The sequence below is a fragment of the Medicago sativa genome, chromosome 3 (assembly GCF_051527215.1).
Source record: "Medicago sativa cultivar Bolivia chromosome 3, Bolivia_mono, whole genome shotgun sequence".
Lineage (NCBI taxonomy): Eukaryota > Viridiplantae > Streptophyta > Magnoliopsida > Fabales > Fabaceae > Medicago > Medicago sativa.
Window position 1 is genome coordinate 25,921,084 of NC_140751.1, and position 22,907 is coordinate 25,943,990.

The 22,907-nt window shown below is 34.3% G+C and overlaps 2 protein-coding genes and 2 pseudogenes across 3 annotated transcripts; all 4 read right to left on the reverse strand.

The window, feature by feature from the left end:
* Positions 1–7,493: 7,493 nt before the first annotated feature.
* LOC146936708 (uncharacterized) lies at positions 7,494–8,720 on the reverse strand (annotated as a pseudogene).
* Positions 8,721–10,362: 1,642 nt separating this feature from the next.
* LOC146936709 (F-box/kelch-repeat protein At3g23880-like) lies at positions 10,363–11,634 on the reverse strand. The gene has a single exon (XM_085757731.1). The coding sequence runs from the start codon at positions 11,615–11,617 to the stop codon at positions 10,388–10,390; it is 1,230 nt and encodes a 409-aa protein (XP_085613857.1). The 5' UTR covers positions 11,618–11,634; the 3' UTR covers positions 10,363–10,387.
* A 686-nt stretch (positions 11,635–12,320) lies between these two features.
* LOC146936710 (F-box/kelch-repeat protein At3g06240-like) lies at positions 12,321–13,433 on the reverse strand. Its single transcript, XM_085757732.1, has one exon. The coding sequence runs from the start codon at positions 13,431–13,433 to the stop codon at positions 12,321–12,323; it is 1,113 nt and encodes a 370-aa protein (XP_085613858.1).
* Positions 13,434–17,858: 4,425 nt separating this feature from the next.
* On the reverse strand, positions 17,859–19,774 carry LOC146936711 (F-box/kelch-repeat protein At3g23880-like; annotated as a pseudogene). The gene is made up of 2 exons (XR_015033202.1): positions 18,438–19,774; positions 17,859–18,187 (listed from the first exon to the last, which is right to left on the reverse strand). The product of XR_015033202.1 is annotated as an F-box/kelch-repeat protein At3g23880-like (transcript).
* Between the last annotated feature and the right edge of the window lie 3,133 nt (positions 19,775–22,907).

A 22,907-nucleotide genomic window follows, 5' to 3' on the forward strand; every position in this document is an offset into this window, starting at 1 on the left:
TTGTTAGAGTGGAAATGCAAGAAGGAGATCTTGAAGCAACGATTGGTGAGAAACAAGAGTATGGTTTTATACTGTGTAATATTTGGATGGTGTGAAATGGATATTAGGGTTCCACTTGTGGTGGATTAGGGTTCAGATGATTGGTGAGAAACAAGAGCAGGGTTATATTTTACTAGACTCTTGACCCGTGCTACCGCACGGGTCCTCCCGCTTAGAAGTTAATCGAATAAGTTGCAACAATGTAAACATATATAGTTAATAGAAGTTTTATAAAAATTTAAAAGAATTGTGCTCAAATAGACCCGTACATTACGATTGGCAACGCAACATCACTTTTTGAAATTCAGGTGAATATCGAGAAAAAAAGAAGGATAACACCTTGAAATATATTACAACTTTTGTTATTGCGGTTGCATTCTCGTTATATTAAGGAAACCATTCTTAAAATTTTAAAAAAAATAAAATTGTAAGTAAAAACTTCGTGTTAAAAAAAGGTAGAATAATAAGTTGCATCAATAAGGTACCAATATTATGACTTTTCTTATTGCGAATGTATTGTCACTATATTAAGGACACCATTATATGAAGCTTAAAAAAAAACATTATGCAGGCATGTTGTTTGTGTTACAAACAACAGGAAGAATAATGGCTTGCATTAATAAGATAGAAGTTTAGTCACAATAGCCTAAACTATAATAGTTGACTTAAGATTTTACATGATGGATTTACAAGATCTTCTGGCTGTTTAGTATTTTGATTTGAAAATCTGCAACTAAATTATAAGGAAACGACACAAATATATAGAAAGTATTACATGTGAATGACCATTCACTTCTTGCATTAATAATTCATATTCATTGCAGTACTGTCAAATGCTTTGTAATGCATTATGACGTTTTCAATTCTAAAAGCTGTTAGCGTCAATCATAAATACCAATAGTTGACATTTGGCATGGCCATTGGATAGCATTAATGAACTATCTATTGATTGAAATAATTTGACCTCTGTAATAATAAGTATTAATTTATCTTTTATTCACAATTGCATATCATTAAGTTCCATAAATATTTGAAATTTGAATTGTAGGTCTTTAAATATGTTTTCAAATTAGACTGGTGTCGCCTGTAAGCTATAACTAATATTGTTAAGTTCCATTAAGTTCCATATGATTGACGTGATTGAAGAAGGTTTAGTACTTGCAAATGATATTTGAAAAATGTCAACATATGCATGGAAATAAGCTAATTATTCTTTCCTAACTATACTTAATTGTTATATGCTATTTCAATTAAAAGTGACTGTAATGTGTAAACTGTTTTATGTTGACATAAACTTTTTGACATGCTAATACGTTGACAGTATATTTAAATTAAAAATGTTAGACTTTAGGCACATCTAAGAAGTGAAAGTACATACAAAGCCTTAGTTGTCGAGTCGAAATAACCACTAAAATAAGTTTCAAATAATATTGTTTTTCAAAGTTTTAGCCTAATTGTAAATACACATGTGATTAGCCATCGTTGACTTCAGAACAGATCACACATATTACTCGAAAAAATTATCAAATAGAACTTGAAACAGAATACTTGATTCCATAAGTGCGGAATTATAAATTTTATCCATAGATGTTGTTTGGATTACAAAACCATCAACACAGAAGATAAATACTCAAACTAAATGGAAAAACGCATAAAAGAAAGCAATTAAAAATGAGTCGTTGATGAATATCACATCTGCATCATACATTCCAATAACCACTTGATCATGTTTACGACAAATTCATTGAATGCAAAAAAACCAAACAAAGAACAAAATGAATAACAATGAATTATTCAGTATTAGAAATGAGGAATACAAAAGCTGAAATTAACAATTAACCATGCAAAGTAAAAGAAGCTTTCGAGAGCGACCCCAACGCAATGAAGAGTAAATTTCGATGCGGTGGTCAACGACGGTGGTTCAACTTCGGCGTGCTGGAAAGAGAGTGGGTTTTGTAGAGGATGATGAGATGAAGAAATTGATGCTTTTACTTTAGTGGGTGAAGGATGAAAAATGATCAAATTGAAGGTAGAAGATGAAGGGTTTGTGTGTGTTTTTGATAAAAGTTTCTCAAGTTAACATGAGAAAAGGATATGGTTTAAAAGTTTGCAGGGGGTTGTTAATCGAATTGGGATTAACTACGTTTTCAATTGCCATTAAAAGTGTGTTATTCGTTTTCAATTGCCATTAAAAGTGTGTTATTCGTTTTCAATTGCATTAAAAGTGTGTTATTCGTTTTCAATTAGCATTAACTAAGTTATATGAGAGAAAATGAGGAGTTTGAGAATAGAGATCGAATCAACGGGTGAGATTAGATTAGCATGTTTAGGAGGGAAAAATGCTAGGGATTATGGAAAATTGGGGCAACATGTTTGCTAACCAAGTCTAACTTTTATAATAAAGGATATATGATTTTCATAAACTAGACCATCGACCCGTGCTCCGCACGTGTCCTACCGACTAAAATATGTACGAATAAGTTATATCATAATAATAAAAAAAATATGAAATATTCACATGATAAAAATGTATTACATTAATCATATCATCTTGACATTAATATAGTTTGAAAACCGTACATTTTACATTAGTTATCATATTACGAAATACTATAAAAACGACATTTAAAGTGACATTAGTTTTATCACATTCATCACTGGTTATCATCAACCCATCTTTTTTTTTACGTATTCAACTCATCTCTTAAAGTAACTCTTGTTAATAGTCATTACAAATAAAACAAACAAAAATTGACTCCTTTGAAACTTGATCCATGCCTTACACCAATTCCATATTAAGTTTGTGCTTGTGTGGCAAGAATTTGTAAGGCCCCTCATTAAATCCTACCATGACATTCTCTAGCTTATATGTTCCTCCTTCTTCAACCATTCCTTGAATCGTTGGCACCAGGAACTTACGAACAGTGACATGGATAAGTCCTCGCTAAACAAAAAATAACATGTCATCAAATATAAACCATAGTATATGTTATCGTAGTGCCAACTTGAAAAAAGGATCATTTATTTATACAATCGATTTATATAATATACCTTTTCATCAACCAATATCATGTTCATGAAGATGATATCGTCTGGATTTTCCTTATCACAGATCAGCCATATATGGGCCACACGGACAATCAACTTCAAATCCTTCCTTCCACCTGTCACAGCTGCAATGGGGGTGAAAATGTTTGCCATATTAGCAAGTGCAAGAAAGAGTTATATTTGCTTAAATTTGCTTAAAGTCGAGAATGGCTGTATTAGCACAACTAAGTGGTATTTAAATAGGTAATTGGAAATTCTCTTCGTTAGTTTCAAATGTGAATGATCATAGTCTTACATTGGTAATAATTACTAATCAAAAGTTTTTAATTGCCATTAACGACGTTTTCAAGCCACTAACCACGTTCTTAATTTTCATTAACACTACGTCATAATTACTATTCAAAATCGAATCAACCTTGATACGTGTTAATTTTTGAAATAAGTAGTGATAATTGCTTTTAATAGGTAGTAATTGGTAGAGTGATTAGTGCATAATGCATAAAAGCAATGAAAAGTAATTCATATACGAAAATATGCGACTTAAAAGTTTTTAATTGTCATTAACGACGTTTTCAAGCCATTAACTACGCTCTTAATTGCCATCAAGTACGTAATAATTACTATTCAAAATCGAATCAACCTTGATACGTGCTAATTTTTGTAATAAGTATGTAGTTAATTCCCGTGATACATGTTAATTCCCTTGCTCTTAATTGCCATTAACAATATGTAATAATTACTATTCAAAATCGAATCAACCTTGATACATGTTAATTTTTGTAATAGGTACGTAGTTAATTGCTTTTAATAGGTAGTAATGGGTAGAGTGATTAGTGCATAATGCATAAAAGCAATTAAAAGCAATTCCTATACGAAAATATGCGACTTAAAAGTTTTCAATTGTCATTAACGACGTTTTCAAGCCATTAACTACGCTCTTGATTGCCATTAACAGTACGTCATAATTAATATTCAAAATCGAATCAACCTTGATACGTGTTAATATTTGAAATAAGTACGTCATAATTGATTTTAATAGGTAGTAATTGGTAGAGTGATTAGTGCATAATGCATAAAAACAATTAAAAGTTTTTCCTATACGAAATTATGCGACTTAAAAGTTTTCAATTTAGAAAATAAAAGCAATTTCAATGTAGAAATATGCACCTTAAAAGTTTTCAATTGTCATTAACTACGTTCTCAATTGACATTAAAAGTGCGTCATTTCGCTTCCAATTGCATTAAAAGCTTGTAATTCGTTTTTAATAAGCGTTAAGTAGCATTATGCAAAATTACTTTTCATTATACACCGTCAATGACTAATAAGTTTCTATTATTCATTATCAAAAATCACTAACAAATTCAATAAATATTTAATTGATTTTATTGATACAAAGCTCTTAACAATTGAAATGTTACATGGATGACGGTCAGATTTCAAATCGATTTTATTGATACAAAGCTCTTAACAGTTGAAAATAAAAACTAAATTACTCTTTATTTCAAAGAAGAACTTAACCTATTATTAATAAAAAAAACTTCAGTCATGCTTTTATAACAGCTTGGATACGATAACATATTTTTTTGTCCATGACGCACTTGCACTTGAAAATTAACACGTCTCCGCCCTCAATACCATTAGCAGCACAAAAACTCGTCCAGCCTTTTCCAAACATCACAATTGGTATGGGGTCATCTGTATATTTAAGTCTCATAGGAATGACGTAGTCATATGGACAGCACAACATGACGTAGTCGTGATGTTTCACTCTAAGGAATTTGCCAAAAGTATCAGGTAGTTCCTAAAAAAAACAAAAAATTCAGAATAACATACAAAAATATACCGTATTAAAATAGCATATATAAACCTCTAATTGAATAGCATGAAAAAACAACAAACAACCTTCGGTGATTTCGTCGATCCATATCCAGCGATAGGAATTTCAAAGGTACAATAACATGATGCTGCCGCACTCATGGAATGGTACGGTGGATAATCAGCTGGAGTAATGTTATGAGCAAAAACAAAGATTTGAAATCTACTTCCACCAAGGTACTGGAAAGCAATAATCTTACTTCCACTAAATTAGTAGAATAATCGCAATGTACTCCAACCATCTGTCAACAACGGCCGACTAACTGATTTGTTTAACATGACGTTGTGAGTATTCCCATCACAATCTAGCAGGTGTCATTGCTCCGGTAGCTCATAGAAATATTGAGTAACGAAGAATGGTTGTAGTTCTCCACATCCTAGAAGTCAAACAGTGTATCAAAAAAAGGGAAAACAACTGCAAGCTGGATTCAACAACAACAAAAAATATTAAATCCAACCAAAAAAGGATTTAATTTTCATGCACATCAAAAGTTTACGGACTCTGTTCATCATATGTAAATATAAAAAGGTTAAATCTAGTGGCAAAATTCGAGGGTAAATTCGACAACAAACCTGATTTTGCACATGCACTGTGAAGAACGAACATTTAACTTCAGTGGTAAAATTCGAAGGAAATTTCACCTTGAAACGCATATCTTCCTATCACTCTATATCGGATAGCACAATATAGTGTAAAAAATGCATGCGTGAAACATTGAAATTTCAGTAGAATAATGTGATAGGAATTAGTGTATGCGTGAAACAGTATAGTGTAAAAAATGCATGCGTGAAACATTTTCAATTGCCACTTTATAAGGGATGTTTATGTTATTTCTGATTAGCAATTAGTGTAGGGGAATTAGCAATTACTGTAGGGGATTGTTGACCGACTTAATTAGGCTTTAATACCTATTCAATTGCATTAACGAAGTGAGAGAACTTTTTTCAAGTTTGAATAAACGGATGTGATCAAGTGCTTGAACGGATGAGATTACTCGAGCAATAAAGGATGTTTAGGAGGGAAAAAAGCTAGGGAATTAGGGCAAAGTAGGGAGGATTAGGGAAAACATGATTGCCAAACAACTATAGCTTTTATAATAAAGGATACAACGGTTTTAAAAAGGCCCAAGACTTTAATAACAAAGAACAGGTTTTGTGTAATGTGCATAAACAAATTACTATTGCACCACACCATACACAAGCTTATTTCCTATAACCACAAATAATTTTATTTGGACACACTCACACAAATGGAAAAAAAAGTAAAAGAAGAAACACTTATCTAATATCTTATTTTAAAAGATGAAATAATAACTATTTTTATGTGTGTCCAAATACATTTTAGATTTGGTTGTGCTTATATAAGTAGTATTTGTAGTTTTATTGATCCAACATAAAAACAACCTTATACGTAGTGTAAAACATATGTTTCATGTGCACCATAGACTTGGCCAGATAAACAAGGTGAGAAGGGTCACTTCGGAGAAAATCTTGGAAACTATTTTTCTTTAAAAGATGGATACATATTTACAGGGTTAGCCCAATTAAATCAGATGCCCTGCTCAAATATTAAAAACAGACGCCTAATACAAAATCACAAATTTAAAAAATAAAATAAAAATCATCCTCAATTTAATTTAAGTAAAAGTAATACCAATAACATAATAACAAGTCATCGTTATAAATTAAGTAAATGTAAGTTTGTTGGAAGAAACTAATTAAATTGTGTTGAGCTTCACTAACTACTAATTGTTCTTATATAAAAAATTGGACTTCTAATAAAAAGAAACACCAAGTATATTGGTTGTTGTTGCTTAAACAAAAGTGTATTGGTCCGAAAACAATAGAAAGAAATACCAATTATTTTTTAACAAACGAGTACTATCATGCATAGTTAAGCCGAAAACAATAGAAAGAAAAACCAATTATTTTAGGGACATAATTTTTGTTGTTAATACAAACAAATACAAACAAATGACAAGAAAACATTATTTGAAAGCAACTAGTTCTTTTATGCAAAACTGTTTCACACAGTGTTTCACCGATCTAGTAGTTGTTTGATTTGTTTGGTTTTATGTTCATTAAATGTGAGAGTAAGTCCTCCTTGACTGAACTACAGAGAAATGATTTCCTATAATCAGTGCAGTAAACACTCACTAGAGTCGGTCATCTTGACCATTGATATAGATCTAATGGTTCAGATTTTGAATTCCTAATTTGATAAAATAATTATGTGATCTTTCAGATCTCTATTCAATGGCTTAATTAGAATGCAGTAACGTTAAGAAATTTTAACTACAAGGAATCAAGGTTAATGAGTTGCATAGTTATTTCATGTTGAGCTTCATTGAACAAGTGCAGATTGAAAGAAGCTTTTGGCTTTCGAAATTCTTAGTAAATTAAATAGGAAGCTTTTGGCTTGTTGGGTAAAATTTGAAACCTGGAAGTTTTTGAGTAAAAAAGGAATAAAGATTTCAATTGTAAATAGGGTACAACATACTTAATACAACAAATTGTACAAACTAAGTTTCTATATGTTTTCCGGTTTCAAGGAATTGAAAATTTTTCAGACATGATTCTATTGGTGATCCTATTAGTTTTGCTGATGGATGCACATGATATAAATGCATCACCAAACCAGACCTTCCTTTTGGCATAATGATATGCAACCACGGCGTCCCTTTCTTCGGAAAAAGCCACCTGAGTGGAGCCAATGTAACAAAAGACACCTGTGTTTGAAGAATCTACTGAGCCAAATACACATAACTTCTTTATTAACTGTTCCTTTGATGGTAGGTTGAAATTCTTGGGGAACTTCATGTTTAGAAATGTAGAACAAATCGGAACATGTGCTTCTGATTGCTCTCGGAGTTTTAAATTGAATATTGAACATGCAACATATTGATAGGAATTTATACCCTCTAACAAATGATCCCCGGAAAATGATTTTATTCTTTCCGACTCTTTTGGCTTTAGAGGTGTTATACTTATATTATATCAACATCACAACAACTTTGCAGCCTCCCCTGGTAAACAGAAAAGTTTGATTTTAATAGACTTATCTTATGTTGCACTCGCATTAGCCTCATGATTATTAGAATGGCAACCAATTGCTAAACTATTACATGATTCGCATGTACAAGACTGCTGGAAGATCGACTTTTTATATCTTTCCATATCTACTTTATGGACATCATCAATGAAGTTTGTACTGGTTTCAAAGAAGTGTATGCAAGACCGATTCGAATACTTTCTTCTGGTTTAAGAATACTGATGTGAGATCCTAGGTCGGGTATTTCTTGAGATGTATTCATTTTATTGATCTCGGCGGTAACTAGGATATAAAGCATGTTTATGTGGTCGCTTTCTTTTTTGTTGAGGCATATAGCAGATTCGATGTCAGGCAACCTAGAACGATAAGCTTCACTCATTCTAGAACAATTTCCAAAGCAGATATCAACTATTCCATGTTCTAATATATTCTTAAATCTCGGACAGTTCTGCATTTCCAACTTTAGTTTCTTTCCAAAAATGTGGAAAGGGCTTAAGGCAGGAGAATGCACAGAGTTCAGCCTTACCACGGGTGGTTGGAGCCTCTGGAAATCAAAAGTTTATTCTGAAACAACTGTCGATAATGTCCTTCCAAATCAGGAACTGTTAGTTTCAATCTTCTTATAGCACCAATGGTCAGGTTTATGACCTGATGTTTTTCCTTTGGTTTTAAAGCCGTAGGTTCTCGAGTAACTGAGAGTACCATCTTACTCAAGTAATCAAGTTGGATAAAAAGGAAAAGTTGAGCCCAAAAAATTGTTAACATTTCACCATATGGCTTCTACTTCTTTGCTCCATCTCAATGCTTCCATTGCCAAAAAATAGCCATCGTTCCCATTCTACTCATGAAGAAAATCTATTGTTCACTCATTTTCAAGGATGACCCGGTGGACAACATTGAACTTGCACTTTCAAACAATCCTGTTCATTCAACACGCAATGCTGTACCACATGCACTTCCCTCTGCATTACTACACAAGACAATAATCTCCCTCCAACTTTCTTCGTGTTAATGTCTTTCTTCGTATCTGTTTCCTCCTTTGCTCATACCAGAAAACAGTTCAACGAAGGTTGCTTTCCTAAAAGGCTGGTATAGTTGAACCCTCTTTGTGTAGTATCAGTTTTGTTATTTCCAAATAGTTCAACCCTCTTTGTGTGTCCCTAAAAGTTTCTCTTTTTTAACCTTGGAAGAAGATTCATCGTCTGAGCTAAAAACTAGTTAATCCTGGATGGTTTCTGATGACACATGATTTAGTATTTATTTTTTTAATCAGTTTCTTGCTGAATTTGATGTTTTTCTTCTGATATTTTTATTCCGCTACTTCAACTTGATAAGTTCAGAATCGAATCCATTAAAACCAGAAAGGTTAATCTCTTAGCTCAGTATACAACTAATCATGTTTCAGCAGCACTTTTAATTGGTTCTTCATTTCCGTCTATAGTTGAAGATCATGGCATATAATTACTTCCTTCTTATTTTCCTTGTTCTTACCTTAGTCCTGGCATAGGTGTATACATGCCTCAGAGTGATATCATTTCTACTAATCATAGAGACGATTTTGCTGAATCATCACTAAACTTTGATTTTCCAGCACAATCTTGATCATCTTGGAAAGATACATTCAAAGGGGAGAAAATAACCCTTATATCTAAATCTTACTGTCTATATAGAACATGAAACATCAAAAGAAAAGGGATAAAAGATTAAAAATGAGAGATAAATGTCCAATTGGTCACAAGAACTTTCCAAAGACTACGTGACTCATTGTCTATTCTAAAAGTCCACAACTAAAACAATAGATTTCCTTTCCCCAATCTCACAGACAAGGCCAACCCCAAAACCCAACAAAACCATTCACCAATCATTCAATGTGCAAAGGAATAAACCAGAATTTCACCGAGTGCTGAATCAAAAACATGCAGAATAAAACTGCAAAACAATCAGAAACGCAGTAGCAAACACAATTCATAAGAGTTTTTTGCTAAATTCAAAAAGTATTACACTTCTAATAATGAAACTAGGATAATGATTGATTGCAAAATAATTATTTCTAGATTCCTCTTACTAAAATAAATTAACAAGCATTGGGTTGTTGCATGATGTTGGTTACTTTGAGCTTGAAGAATGGCCACAACCTGTGTTGAACTTTGCATATGAGTGACATTTTGAAATTTACCAGTTCTTTGGTAAGTTTATAGTATCCAACAATTGAAGTAGCCACACCATGCATAATCATCTAGAGGTACTTTTGAAATTCCCCTTTTTTAGAAATTTAAATAAATGCAAGTGCCATCATTGTAGCTAGTTGTCAAATATAATTTGAAGTTTAATCTCAAACACAAGTGACATAACATAGCATCAACAACTTGACATCAAGAACAAGGTGATATCAAACTTTCAACATAGACTGCTGGGTCCAAGTAACTGCTACTAAAATGTTGAAACTTAGGCATATTAAAAGTATTATTTTTAGAATCATAAACAAACAACTTTATTGTGAAAAACCCTTCAAAATCCATTAGCACTTGGTCATCCTCTGAAATAGCATAGCAATGACTCTTGGAATAATGACAGCAAACTTGACCTCCCATGTAAGGAATATTGTACAATTTTGTCCAAGGCTCTTTATTTCCATATTTCTTCATAATCCAAACCTCCATAAGCATATCACTGCTGCTAGTAAAGAGGCACAAGCAATCCCTCAACTTTCCCAAGGAACAATGACGCTTATCCGCATCTGGCAGCAAAAGATTTTGATATGACTCATTCTCCAAATCAAGAGAAACAATCGCATTCAAAAATCTACTCGAAATATCATATGACAACCAATTAATGGTGCCACTCACAAATACACCTAGATCATCACTGATGTCAGAATATGGGAAGTCTTGGATCCTCCTCCAAGTATCAGTACCCAAAGTATAAACACTAACTCTATATTGGTTCTTAAAGAAAGAAACAGCAACAATCTTATAATTGTGAGTGGAAGGATTATATCCAAAGGTAAATGTGGAATAGAGAAATCTATTTCCTCTTCCCGGACATTTCAAAGGGGGAAACGTATTGAATCTCCTAATGGAAGGGTTCCACAGAAGAGGGAAATGATGCTCAATGGTGAAACAAAGGATGCCGTCGCAAGAGCAAACACACAAATCAGAAATGTGAACATTGTTCAAAACATCAGGACAATCAAGTTGGGTCTGCGTGACGGCGCTGAAAACAGAGGGAATTGGTGAATCCCAAAGAAGTATATCAAATGAATCACTCGGAGTGCTTATGATTATGTGGTGGAGGTCCTGGGAAGCCTTTGACATGCTAAGGTGTTTCTCTGCGAATTTTCTATCAGAGATTAGAGAATTCCATGATTTGCAGACGCAACGGAGTTGAAGGAGGAGCTTGACGGGAAGCCTGCATAGAATCTCTTGCACCAAATCGAAGGGAAGAGTTGGAAGTAACGGCTTGTAAGGTGACGAAAATGTTAGGGTTCCTATGGAGGTGGAGGTGGTTGTGAATTGGCGCCTCTTAGCGGTGGTTGATTCATCGACGAGTGAATGGGAAGAAACGAAGTCGTTTGGGTTGTCGGCTTGGTTACTAACAGTCATTTTACGAATGGGTTCTCACGATGAGATTCAGATGCGAGAGAAAAATTCAGCGGCAGTAACCGATGTGTGACTATACGGAATTACCAATGGGTTTTGCTGTTATAGGAGGCTATATATAAGCTTTGAGGTTTTCACTTGGACTTGGATTACTGACGTGGACAACTTAGTATCATTGGATTTCATAGATTGGTATGAATGACTCAGATCATTCAACTTTCTGTTTGTTTTTTTTAGCGAATTTAGCTTGGATAAAAATAGCCTCGTTTTTTTTTTCTTGTCAAAAAAAGTCTTTTTTTTTAATATATGTTCAATAATTATTTTTTTCCCTTCAAAAAAAAAATTTATTTTTTGTAACAAACTAAATAAAATGAGATATACTAACAGACAAGCAAACTATCGAGCACAAGGCGTGCCATGGAAGGCCGTTGTTGATTGTGTACCCCTTTATAGGGTATAGAAGTCAATTTAAATCTTAACACAAATCTTCGAAAATCAAATGACAAACCATTTAATGCAATTCATGATGGTGAAAAGATAGTGAAAAATGTGAGAGAATCAACAAATCAAATTAACCAAACTATTGAAAATAAAAGCAATGTTTGACCTATAGATTCCATTAACTATTGATTAACAATGATCGAACAAGTCACAAATTATCAAAGCAAACATAAAATAAATATAACTAACCATATATATGTTTCAATTAAGGTGATATCAAACTCTCAATGTAGACTTTTGCATTCATCTGAAGATAGATGTTTTGAAACTCGGGAATATTCAAAGTACCGGTCTTGGAATCGTAAACAACCAACTTCATCTTACCCCTTCCCATCACATAACACTGCACGAGCAATTTGTCATCCTCAGAAATATATAAAGCTTTATAGGCTTTGAAACCCCAATCTTGTAGGTTAGGAACAATGTACGATTTAGTCCAAGACTCTTGATTTCCATATTCCTTCATAATCCAAATATTCAAAATCGTATCACTAGTTCGAGAGACACACAAGCAATCCCTCGCCACACTCAAGGTCCATGAATCATTCTCAATTTCAGGTAGCAAAAGTTGTTGATATGACACCTTCTCGAAATCAAGAGAAAGAATGAAATACAAACTTGATTCATCGATTGCCAACCAATTAACAAAGTCACTCGAAAATATTCCCAATCCACAGATGTCGTAATAATGTGGGATGCCCTCTATTCTTGTCCAATAATCAGTCCCCAAAGTATTAACACAAACCTCTTTTTCTGAAGAAACAACAATGACCTTATAATTATCAATGAAATGATCATATCCAAAGCTTAGTGATGTCCACATGTGATTCTCCAAAGGAGGAAGTAACTTATACTTTCTAACGGAACGATTCCACAACAAATAAGTACCAGCTTTGAGAATGCAACAAAAGATGCCATCGCAAGAGCACATTACGTCCACAAAGTTAACTCGAATTGTAAGAGTATTAGGAGGGTAAATTTGTGTCTGTGTAACAACGGTAAAAGTAGATAAAACCGAGGGGATTGGAGAATCATACTCAACTAACTCAGCCAAGTTGTTCCAAGAGGCTATCATGAGGTGGTGGTGCTTAGTTGATAATTGAAGGTGCTTCTTTGCGAATGTTGGATCAGCAATAGGAGAATAAAAAAGCTTACGGAGGCATCGAAGTTGTACGAGTAATTTGACAGGAAGCCTATAGAGAATCTCAGGGAAGATATCGAAGGGAAGAGTAAGAAAAGGCAGCGGAGATGTTATGGTTCCCGCCGTATGGACGATTTCGTTTGGGTCTTCCTCCCCATCGCTTCTACCCTCCGCCATTTCTGTACAAAATTAGGTTTGAGTTCCCGATGGTATTTGAGGATCATTCAATGCAGCAGAAGAACAACAACGTTTTTTTTTTTTTATTTTTTTAAGGTATGAGAATATGGTGGGGGTTTATTTCCTAACGGTAGTGTGGTCTACAATGATTCTTATATCAATTTTTAAATATTTATTAAATACTTCTTCTTTCTTTCTTTTATTCATTTTTAGATATATAAAATCACAATGAAATCAAAATAATTTGTGACCTTTCAAACTCAAATCTTTCATTTAAATCTCACCTTCTATGTTCCCACACAAAATCACTCCCCGTTTTAAAAAAACATAAGCAAATTTGAAATATAAATCACTTCCAAGTTCATGACATAATTCAAGGATTTGCAATAAGGAAAGTTCAACCCAAGTTCTGTCAAGCTCTTGTTGAAACATGAGTTGCCTCCCAATATAGTGTCTATGGATTTAACTACTATCTCTAGACAGAACAGCAAAGAAGACAAAACTGAGAACTACTGAAATTATACATACACCTTCAAAATGGATGCATCATCTGGAATAGCCACATGGAATTTCCCAAGAAGAGGTCATTAAATTTAGAAGTAGAAAGTGATTTTCATGAGTCAGTAAATATGGATTTGAGCAGAGTTTGGTTTCTAGAGGAGCAATGGTTATGCTGCTGCAATATTTTGGATAGTTAGTCAACAATGTTTTTCCTGTGTTTGGTTGTAGGATGCCTGCAAAATTCTGCAGGTTTGAATTTTTATTTCTGTTAAGTATACATTTTCATGAATGAAGACATGTACACAATGATTAGATTCTCTGAAGAAAAATCAAACCATAAATTAAAATAAAAAAACACCACCAGTGTCTTCTGCTGCAACAAATGCACGTAACTTGGCATTTGTTTGTTCCTAAATCTCAGCTTCTCTATATTAAAGGATATTTCCTGTGAGTCCTCTCCATTCAATTGTAATTTTCTATGCTTGAATGCAAAAGTCATTTTCTTCAGATATTGACAAGATGGTCTTTGTGATTGACAAAATGAGTTTAAGTATAATAAACAAACTGCCACAATAAAGCAAAGGCAACCAAACATAAAAGGTAGTGGTTGTTTAGAGAAGATTGTTTGGAAAGGAATTAAGCTTTTATTAAATAGTTTGGTTGGTTGTGTTGGTTAGGCATCAAGATGTGTCATAAGGAACATGTGGGATTGGACAATGGATGGTTATATGTGTAGTAATTGTGGGATTTTAAGAATGTTTGGTGATCAAACCTCTACCCTGCATTTATTTTGTACTTTTGTTTAAGAATGTTTCAGAAATCTGATTGTTCACCCCTGCATTATTCTGTATATGTTTACTTGGGTTTTGTAACATCCCGCTCGTCAGCTAATGGAAATTTCATCTGCTAAATGTATGAGAGGACTAAGATTCATAGAAGTGAGCATGATGAATAAAATTAAGTACGATCAGATTAGCACACGGGTCATTGACGTTGATGATTTTTCTACTAAATAAAAACATACACTGAATCTATGTCCCAATTGTTACTCTAAATTCACAGAACGAGTTAACAACACATACGTGCCATCAAGTCTTAGTTCTAGTGAGTTTAGCCCAACTACGCGAGTCGTAACAAATCGGTACCTACAAAATTTCATTTTGAATTTCAAAAATGTCAACTTCAATCACCCATATGCGTATGTCTTTCTAAAATCATGTAACTTTACAACTTAGCATCCTAACGAGCCTTCGCAAGTTCTTCAATTATCATGTGAGTTCTTAGATAGAACCCACCTTTGGGATTATGTGTTTGATTTTGCAAGAAAAACATGTATTATGTTAATTTTAGGAAAATGAGAATTTTATACCCTTGCCTTGATCTTGCTTGGTACATGTTAATATTGCTATGAAAGTTGTTTTAGAAAGTATATATATGTTGCTGGATGTTTTGGTGCATTGCAGGAACCATTAGAATGAGTTTTGGGTCAAAAATTGGAAATTTGGTACCACAGACCCGAAGAACTACGCTATTAGCGAAATTCTACGCTAATAGCGTAATACCCCAGAAAAGCCACGCTCCAGGGGCGCTATTAGCGCAGCCCTCTGGACCAGCCAACATGCTTTTTGGCTGTTGGCTCAGTGTGGGTCGGTGGTGCGTTCTGATGCTTTTCTTCCAACGTTTTATAACTTTATAACCCCAAAACAACATCTAGGCAATGCACATAACATCAAATGATTCTTGAAATGAAAATCATGGTAATCTTAACATGTATGGCAAGGTTGGCGTAGAGAGCTTTAGCCGAGTTACTCGGGTAGCAAAGAGCTAGGCATGGGATGAAAATAGAGCCTTGACATAGCTTGTCAAGAACTAGAATAATTAGTAAAGAATAGAATGCTAGGCATGAGTAGTATGCTTGCTTAGACGCGAAGTGACATAAAGTATTCTCTTCGCATAGAAGTTAGAGTGCCATACGAGTGTGGCAAGACGTGAATTGATTAGATACCTCTTCACATAGAAAGTTAAGCAAGCATATAGTTTACCTCTAGTCGGATCGTATAAGTATCCGAGGTAAAAGAGATAGCTAGCATAGATTTAATACTCATGTATATATAGATCAAGAGTTTAAAGTTAAGGTGCCATGTCTCTTGTGTCCACACTAGGTTGGCTCAAGGGGTTTCCATTAGGTGAAACGGGGTTAGCCGTAAGGAACCCGCATGTCACTTAGTAAGTAAGATGTAGTGGTCGTGTCTCTTTTGTCCACACTAGGTTGGTTCAAGAGGTTTCCATTAGGTGAAATGGGGTTAGCCGTAAGGATCCCGCACGTCACTGCAGGAGTGTCGTTGGTTATACCTTAGATAGGTTTCCATCGGATAGATAGGGATTGCGCTCGGGGTTACTCCACTCGGGGCTTTCCGTAAAATGAACTCAGATAATATTTGTTTGTTAAATGCTAACTTAATGAATGAATCTGACTGTGCATATTATTAGATATATTATGTTATGTCATAGAGCCTTGACGTAGATCGTCAAGAATAGTAGAGCCTTGACGTAGATCGTCAAGAATAGTGGAACATAGACGTAGATCGTCAAGAACTAGTATGATAGCAAGATAGAATATGTTGTTAGATACAACATAGTTATGCATAGAGCAAGAATAGAGAAAGATATTCCGATGACGATCTTAGGTTTCCCCTAATCGTCCGGTTTAGAATTGTGTCATGATTATAGCATGCTTAGGCCTCGATACGTAGAGCGTATTCTTGGCATTGCGGTTTTAGTTTCCTCTCGACCGCCATGACACGTATAGGAATTGAAGCCTATAACAGGTGAGATAAGACTGTGACGGCCCTAGTATGCACAACCGTCTAAGTATGCAAGTCCCCACACACGTATAATCAACCGGCAGGTTGTATTTTAGACACGTGGTGACCGTAGGTTTCCCCTGAGGTTGCCTATAGCCTAGGATTTAGGGGAACTCACTGAGACATTATGTCTCATCCCAATCCTTATTTGTTTCAGATAAACAGGTTGGATTAGCAAGCTAGTAGCTGAATGGATGATGCAACAAGTGTTCGTTCGTACCTGCTGCAGGATGACATGGATAATCAAGGATGCATTCATATTATTTTTAGAGAAGTTGAGTTGTATTATTACGTACGAACGCATTTGGTTGTATATATATTCATTCGTAGCTGTTTTGTTGTAAATTTTTAATGTATCCAATACTAAACTTAACGCACGTGCTAGACATTTTAGATACATCTAGTATGGGTGTTACATGTTTGATTAATTGTTTTGGTAGCTGTCAGTAAAGCTGTTTTTGCGCATATAATGATACAATTTTCATTACTGAAAACTTACAAATTAACATAAAAGCTAATTTATTTGCATAAGTTATTTTTCATAAGCTCAAAAATAGGGTAATCCAAACAAGCCTTTATTTATTTGCCTCTAGGAAAACTCTCATTTGTTTATACTTAAGATGGAAAATAACCATCATTAACTAACACCTGTATAAAATAACAATTCATACTACAGACTAAGAAATAAATTGGATGTTATAACTAAAATGGTTTCAAACATAGTATAAACTTGTTTCAGGTAATCATAATCAAACATGTGATGTCCCACCACTTTGTGTGGGTTCTATTTCTAAAGTATAGACCCACAATGATTTAAACCAGTGAGAGAGTGAGTATTAGAGAGTATTCCTCTTATCGATAATAGACTCTAAAACAGAAGAGCACATGCTGTAATTTAAGCACTATTTCTTAATAGACTCTAAAACATATATAATAATATTTGACCATTCCACATGTTTTTCTACATTGATCTTATTCCAAATTTCCAATTCATAGACTTGAGTTGTAACATATTAACTGGACCTATTATTCCTCTTATACTGATGTTCACATGACACCATACTCCAATTTACACAAAAAAGGATCAAACACATGAACTAAAAATATTCAGATATATAAATCCCCTCAAAGTAGAATACAAGAAACAAAATAGGAACGATAATATACATGAATAAGTCTGGAGATGGCTACTTGGATCAAAAGACACCATGAATAAGTCTAGCGAGTAGAAAAGAGCAAAAGTGTTCTTGTTATAATCCATCGATACTTTGCGGACTGTCCTTATTCCAATCTTATTAGAAAAACTCATGTATCCTTCACCAAGTTTTTTCTGCATCCCAACATCTACTTGTGTTCATTGATGTGGTGGGTCTTTAAACAGTAGGACGACTGGTTTCAATTGAAAAAAACACATAATTAAGTCCAAGAACTTGCATAAACTTTTCAATAAATTTAGATTACAAGCCTTACACGAACTCAACACAAGCATGTCATTTTCATTGTACCAGACAAGTAAACCATTAAGAAAAAAGAAAGTCAATTCTTCACTCAATATCTTCAATAATTTTGAGACAATATCTCGCACACCAAATAGAAAACCCAAGCAGATAGCAATAAATAACACAATAAAAAATCTAACCATATATATGTTGCAGTTGAATCCTAGCTTAAGGTGATATCAAACTCTCAATGTAGACATCTGAGCATATATGTCTATAGTTGTTTTGAAACTCCGGAATATTTAGAGTACCAGTCTTGGAATCATAAACAACCAACTTGACATTTCCACCTTCCATTGCATAAAACTGTAGCAGCAGTTGGTCATCCTCATAAATATATAAAGCTTTAAAGGGTTTGAGACCCTGATCTTGTATGTCGGGAACAATGTACAATTTAGTCCAAGACTCTTGATCTCCGTACTCCTTCATAATCCAAACATCCATAAGCATATCACTACTTGCAGAGACACACAAGCAATCCCTCACCAAACCCAACATCGATGAATCATTATTGGAATTAGGTAGCAAAAGATGTTGATATGACTCCTGCTCTAAATCAAGAGAAAGAATGAAATGCATACTTGAATCATCCGTTGCGAACCAATTAACAGTGCCACTCACAAATGTTCCGGTACTATGGATGCAGTAATTATTTGGGATATCCTCTATTCTTGTCCAATAATCAGTCCCCAATGTATAAACACTAACTTCATTTTCTGTAGAAACAGAAATGACCTTATAATTATCAATGAAATGATCATACCCAAAGGTTATGGAAAAAGGATGACCTTCGCATGAATTTCCCAAAGGCGGCAATAACTTAAATTTTGTAATGGAAGGGTTCCACAAAAAATAACAACCAAAATCGAGCTCACCACAAAAGATACCATCGGAAGAGCACCTTAAGTCCACAGATTTCTGTCCATCTGAAAATAAAGTTGTGATACTATTGGGAGGGTAAAGTTGTGTCTATGAAAAAACGGTAGAAGTAGAAAAAATGGATGGGATTGGAGAATCACACAGAAGCCACTCACTTGAGTTGTCGTCGAATCGACATGTTAACATGAGGTGGTGGCGCTTTGTTGACAATTGAAGATGTTTTCTTGCAAATTTTGGATCAGAAATAAGGGAATTAAAGGACTTGCAAAGGCACCGAAGCTGTCCGAGTAATTTGACCGGAAGCCTACAAAGAATCCCAGACAGGACATCGAAAGGAAGAGTTGGAAGCTGGGTAATGGTGGTTGTTTCGGCCATGAGTGAAAGAGAAGTATGGATGATGTCATTTGGAATTGGGTCTTCATCTCCATCGTTTCTGCCTTGCGCCATTTCTCAACAACAACAACTTAGTGAATGGTTTTGAGATATACCTACGTACGTATCTATGTGAATTCCATGGCAGTGGATCGGATGTTCCAAAAGTAGGGTTTCAGTTTAAAACGGTGCTCTCCACCCTACTTTCTCATCATTCTTATCTCAATATTTCAATACTTTTTTTTTGGACAAAAATATTTCAATACTTGTTATTTTCTTCTTCTTTCTCTTTTATATTTGATTTTTTTTTTGGTGGTGGCCAGGGTTCGAACCCCGGACGGTGGTGGCCAGGGTTCGAACCCCGGACCTTTGCATATTTTATGCAATGTCCCTACCAACTGAGCTAAGCTCACGAGGACACTCTTTTATATTTGATTGTTAAGACAAAAAAAATAAATTCAATACTTATTATTTTCTTCTTCTTTCTTTTTTATATTTGATTGTTAAGACAAAAAAATAAAGATTAGATATATGATTTTGAGTTTTATTTTTTTTATTTTTTTTAAGAAATATGATTTTGAGTTTATTTTTTTACTTTAAATTTTACCCCTTTTAATTTAATTTTTAATTAAAAAATGTTAAATCACTATTACAATAGAAACAATATTTCACTCTACTTTTCATTAGAAAGTACTTCATCATGGTATATATAATCAAGTGCGTGAAAAATAAACGGATAGACGAACACGTTAGTGTCCGTATTTTTTTTTTTTTTTTGGAAAAAAAAGTTAATATGACTACTAAGACAAAAAGGTGGCTTCTAATGCTGGTTCTTCTACGCCTAGTGACTCCCAGGTATCAGTTAATAATGAATGGTCGAATTGGTTGACACTTCATGGTAATAATAAAGTTGCCAATGAGGATATTAGGGGTATTGGGAAGGTGATTGGGCTGAATTATGATGGGGTTCAACATAACATGTTTGAGGTTTTGTCAAGGGGAGGGCGTAAAAATAAAGAGGGTAAGGAGGGTGGTGAGTAGGCCATGGGAAGAGGGTGGGGAAGTAGGTGGGGTGGGCGTGGTGTTGGTGTTTGTAATGAAGATCATTTCTTGGAATGTTAGGGGTTTGGGGAGTTTTGAAAAGAGGATGGAGGTGAGACAATTGGTGAGGGAGAAAATTCCTTTTATTTTTTGTATCCAAGAAACAAAATTAGCCATCATTGATGATTTTGTGTGTAAAGCTATTTGGGGTGACGATTGTGGTGGTTACTCTTTTAGGCCTTCGTTAGGTACATCGGGAGGTTTAGTGACTCTATGGGACAAAAATGAGGTAGAGGTGTGGACATCCATTTCTTTCGACAATGTGTTGGTGGTTGTTGGCCGTTTTCTGAAATCCAATGAGTTGTTTGTTGTGTTTAATGTTTATGCGCCTTGTGATGCCTCTAGTCACCATATTCTTTGGGATAACATATCTAACAGGTTGTTTTTGTTTTTGCTGGAAAAAATGTATGTGTCTGTGGTGATTTCAACGCAGTCAGGTGTGGGTCTGAGAGGAAAAGTGTTGGTTCGAGTATGTCTCTTGTTGGGTCTTAGGCTTTCAACCAGTTCATCAATAATAATTTATTGATTGATCTACCTCTTCGGGGCCGTAATTTCACGTGGTTTCGAGGGGATGGAAAATCTATGAGCCGATCGATTTTTGTTATCAGATAGTTGGTGTTTGACCTGGCCGAGCTGTTCTTAATTGGCTTCGACGCGAGGCTTGTCAGATCATTGTCCATTAGTGCTTTTAGTGGATGAGGAAAATTGGGGGCCTCGACCGCTTCGTATGTTGAAATGTTTGGATTCGTTTCCTACCTATCGAATCTTTGTTGAAAATAAGTGGACGCCGTTTAATGTGGATGGTTGGGGTGGGTATGTATTGAAAGAAAAACTCAAATTAATCAAATTGGCTTTAAAAGAATGGCACCAACGTCATTCTCAAAATTTACCGGCAAAAATTGTGACGTTGAAGGACAAAATCTCAGCTTTGGATGTCAAAGGGGAATCCTCAGTGCTTCTAGATGGGGAGGTGGAGGAGTTGCACGATTTAACTGAGGAATTATTCTGTGTCTAGGATTAATAACATCATTTGTTGGCAGCAATCTAGGGCCCAATGGTTTTGAGATGCTGATGCTAATTCGAAATTTCAATGGTGATGCTAATCTAAGGCCCAATCTGAGGGAGTTGACAATGTTCATAGTATTGTTTACTCTCACTTTTCTTCTCATTACAAAACTCAGGGGGAGGGGCGCCCCAGCACGGTGGCACTTCAATTTCCTTCTTTGACATATTGAGAGGGTTCAAGTTTGGTGAAACCGTTTTCTATGGAGGAAGTTAAAGCTGCGGTGTGAGATTGTGATAATTTAAAATGCCCGGGTCCTGATGGTGTCACTTTTGGTTTCATCAAGGATTTTTGGAATATTTTGTGTGATGATGTTATGCGCTACCTTGTGGAGTTTCATAGAAATGGGTGTTTGACCAAAGGGATAAATAGTACGTTTATTGCTCTTATTCCTAAGGTTGATAGCCCTTAACGGTTGAATGATTTTCGTCTTATCTCAATAATCTCTTCATAATCTAGACTGTATATTCATTGAAGAGTCACCACCTTGTATTTCTGGAGTCTTGACTTTTGATTTATTGCGGGAGTTTTATTAATGAAATTCTCTTTAACGTTAAAAAAAAAAATGATTGGAAAAGGCGAGTTAAGTCTTATTGATTATGATAATTTAATAGATGATTTTACGTCTCAAAAAGGTCAAAAAGAAAGTTTAAATTTAAAAAAATAAATTTCAAGTAAAAAGTTTTAATATATATATATATATATTTTTTAAAGTAAAAAAGGCTTCACTTTGGAGTTTGTTTTGGTCCCCATTTAGTATTGGGCAGGCCCTGTAGGAGGTCATATCTTTATTTCTTCTTCCAAAAAACGGGTAACCATTGCTAAAACTCACACACATTGACGTTCTAAGTTCGAACTCAAGTGAAGATATCTAAACTCATGACATGTTATTTATAAATTCACAACATTTTATATATGTGGCAAATAATATAGATAATTACTTAGAAAAATAAATTTCAGTTTAGATAGAAGACCATCTAATAAAAAAAATTAAGGATGTAATGATAAAATCTTCCAACAGCCTAATATTTTACTTTTAAATAATATTGGAAAAATATATTGTCAATTTAATGAATGTTTACAAATACTGTGTATTGAACCCTTAATTTTTCCAAAAATCATTAATTTTATTTTCACTTTGTTTTTATGAGGATTAAAAGTCTTTCATTAGAACCTATTTATTTATTTATTTATT

Bases quoted from the DNA above. Each gene is read 5' to 3' on its own strand.
- LOC146936709 (XM_085757731.1), bottom strand. From the start codon at position 11,617: ATGACTGTTAGTAACCAAGCCGACAACCCAAACGACTTCGTTTCTTCC.
- LOC146936710 (XM_085757732.1), bottom strand. From the start codon at position 13,433: ATGGCGGAGGGTAGAAGCGATGGGGAGGAAGACCCAAACGAAATCGTC.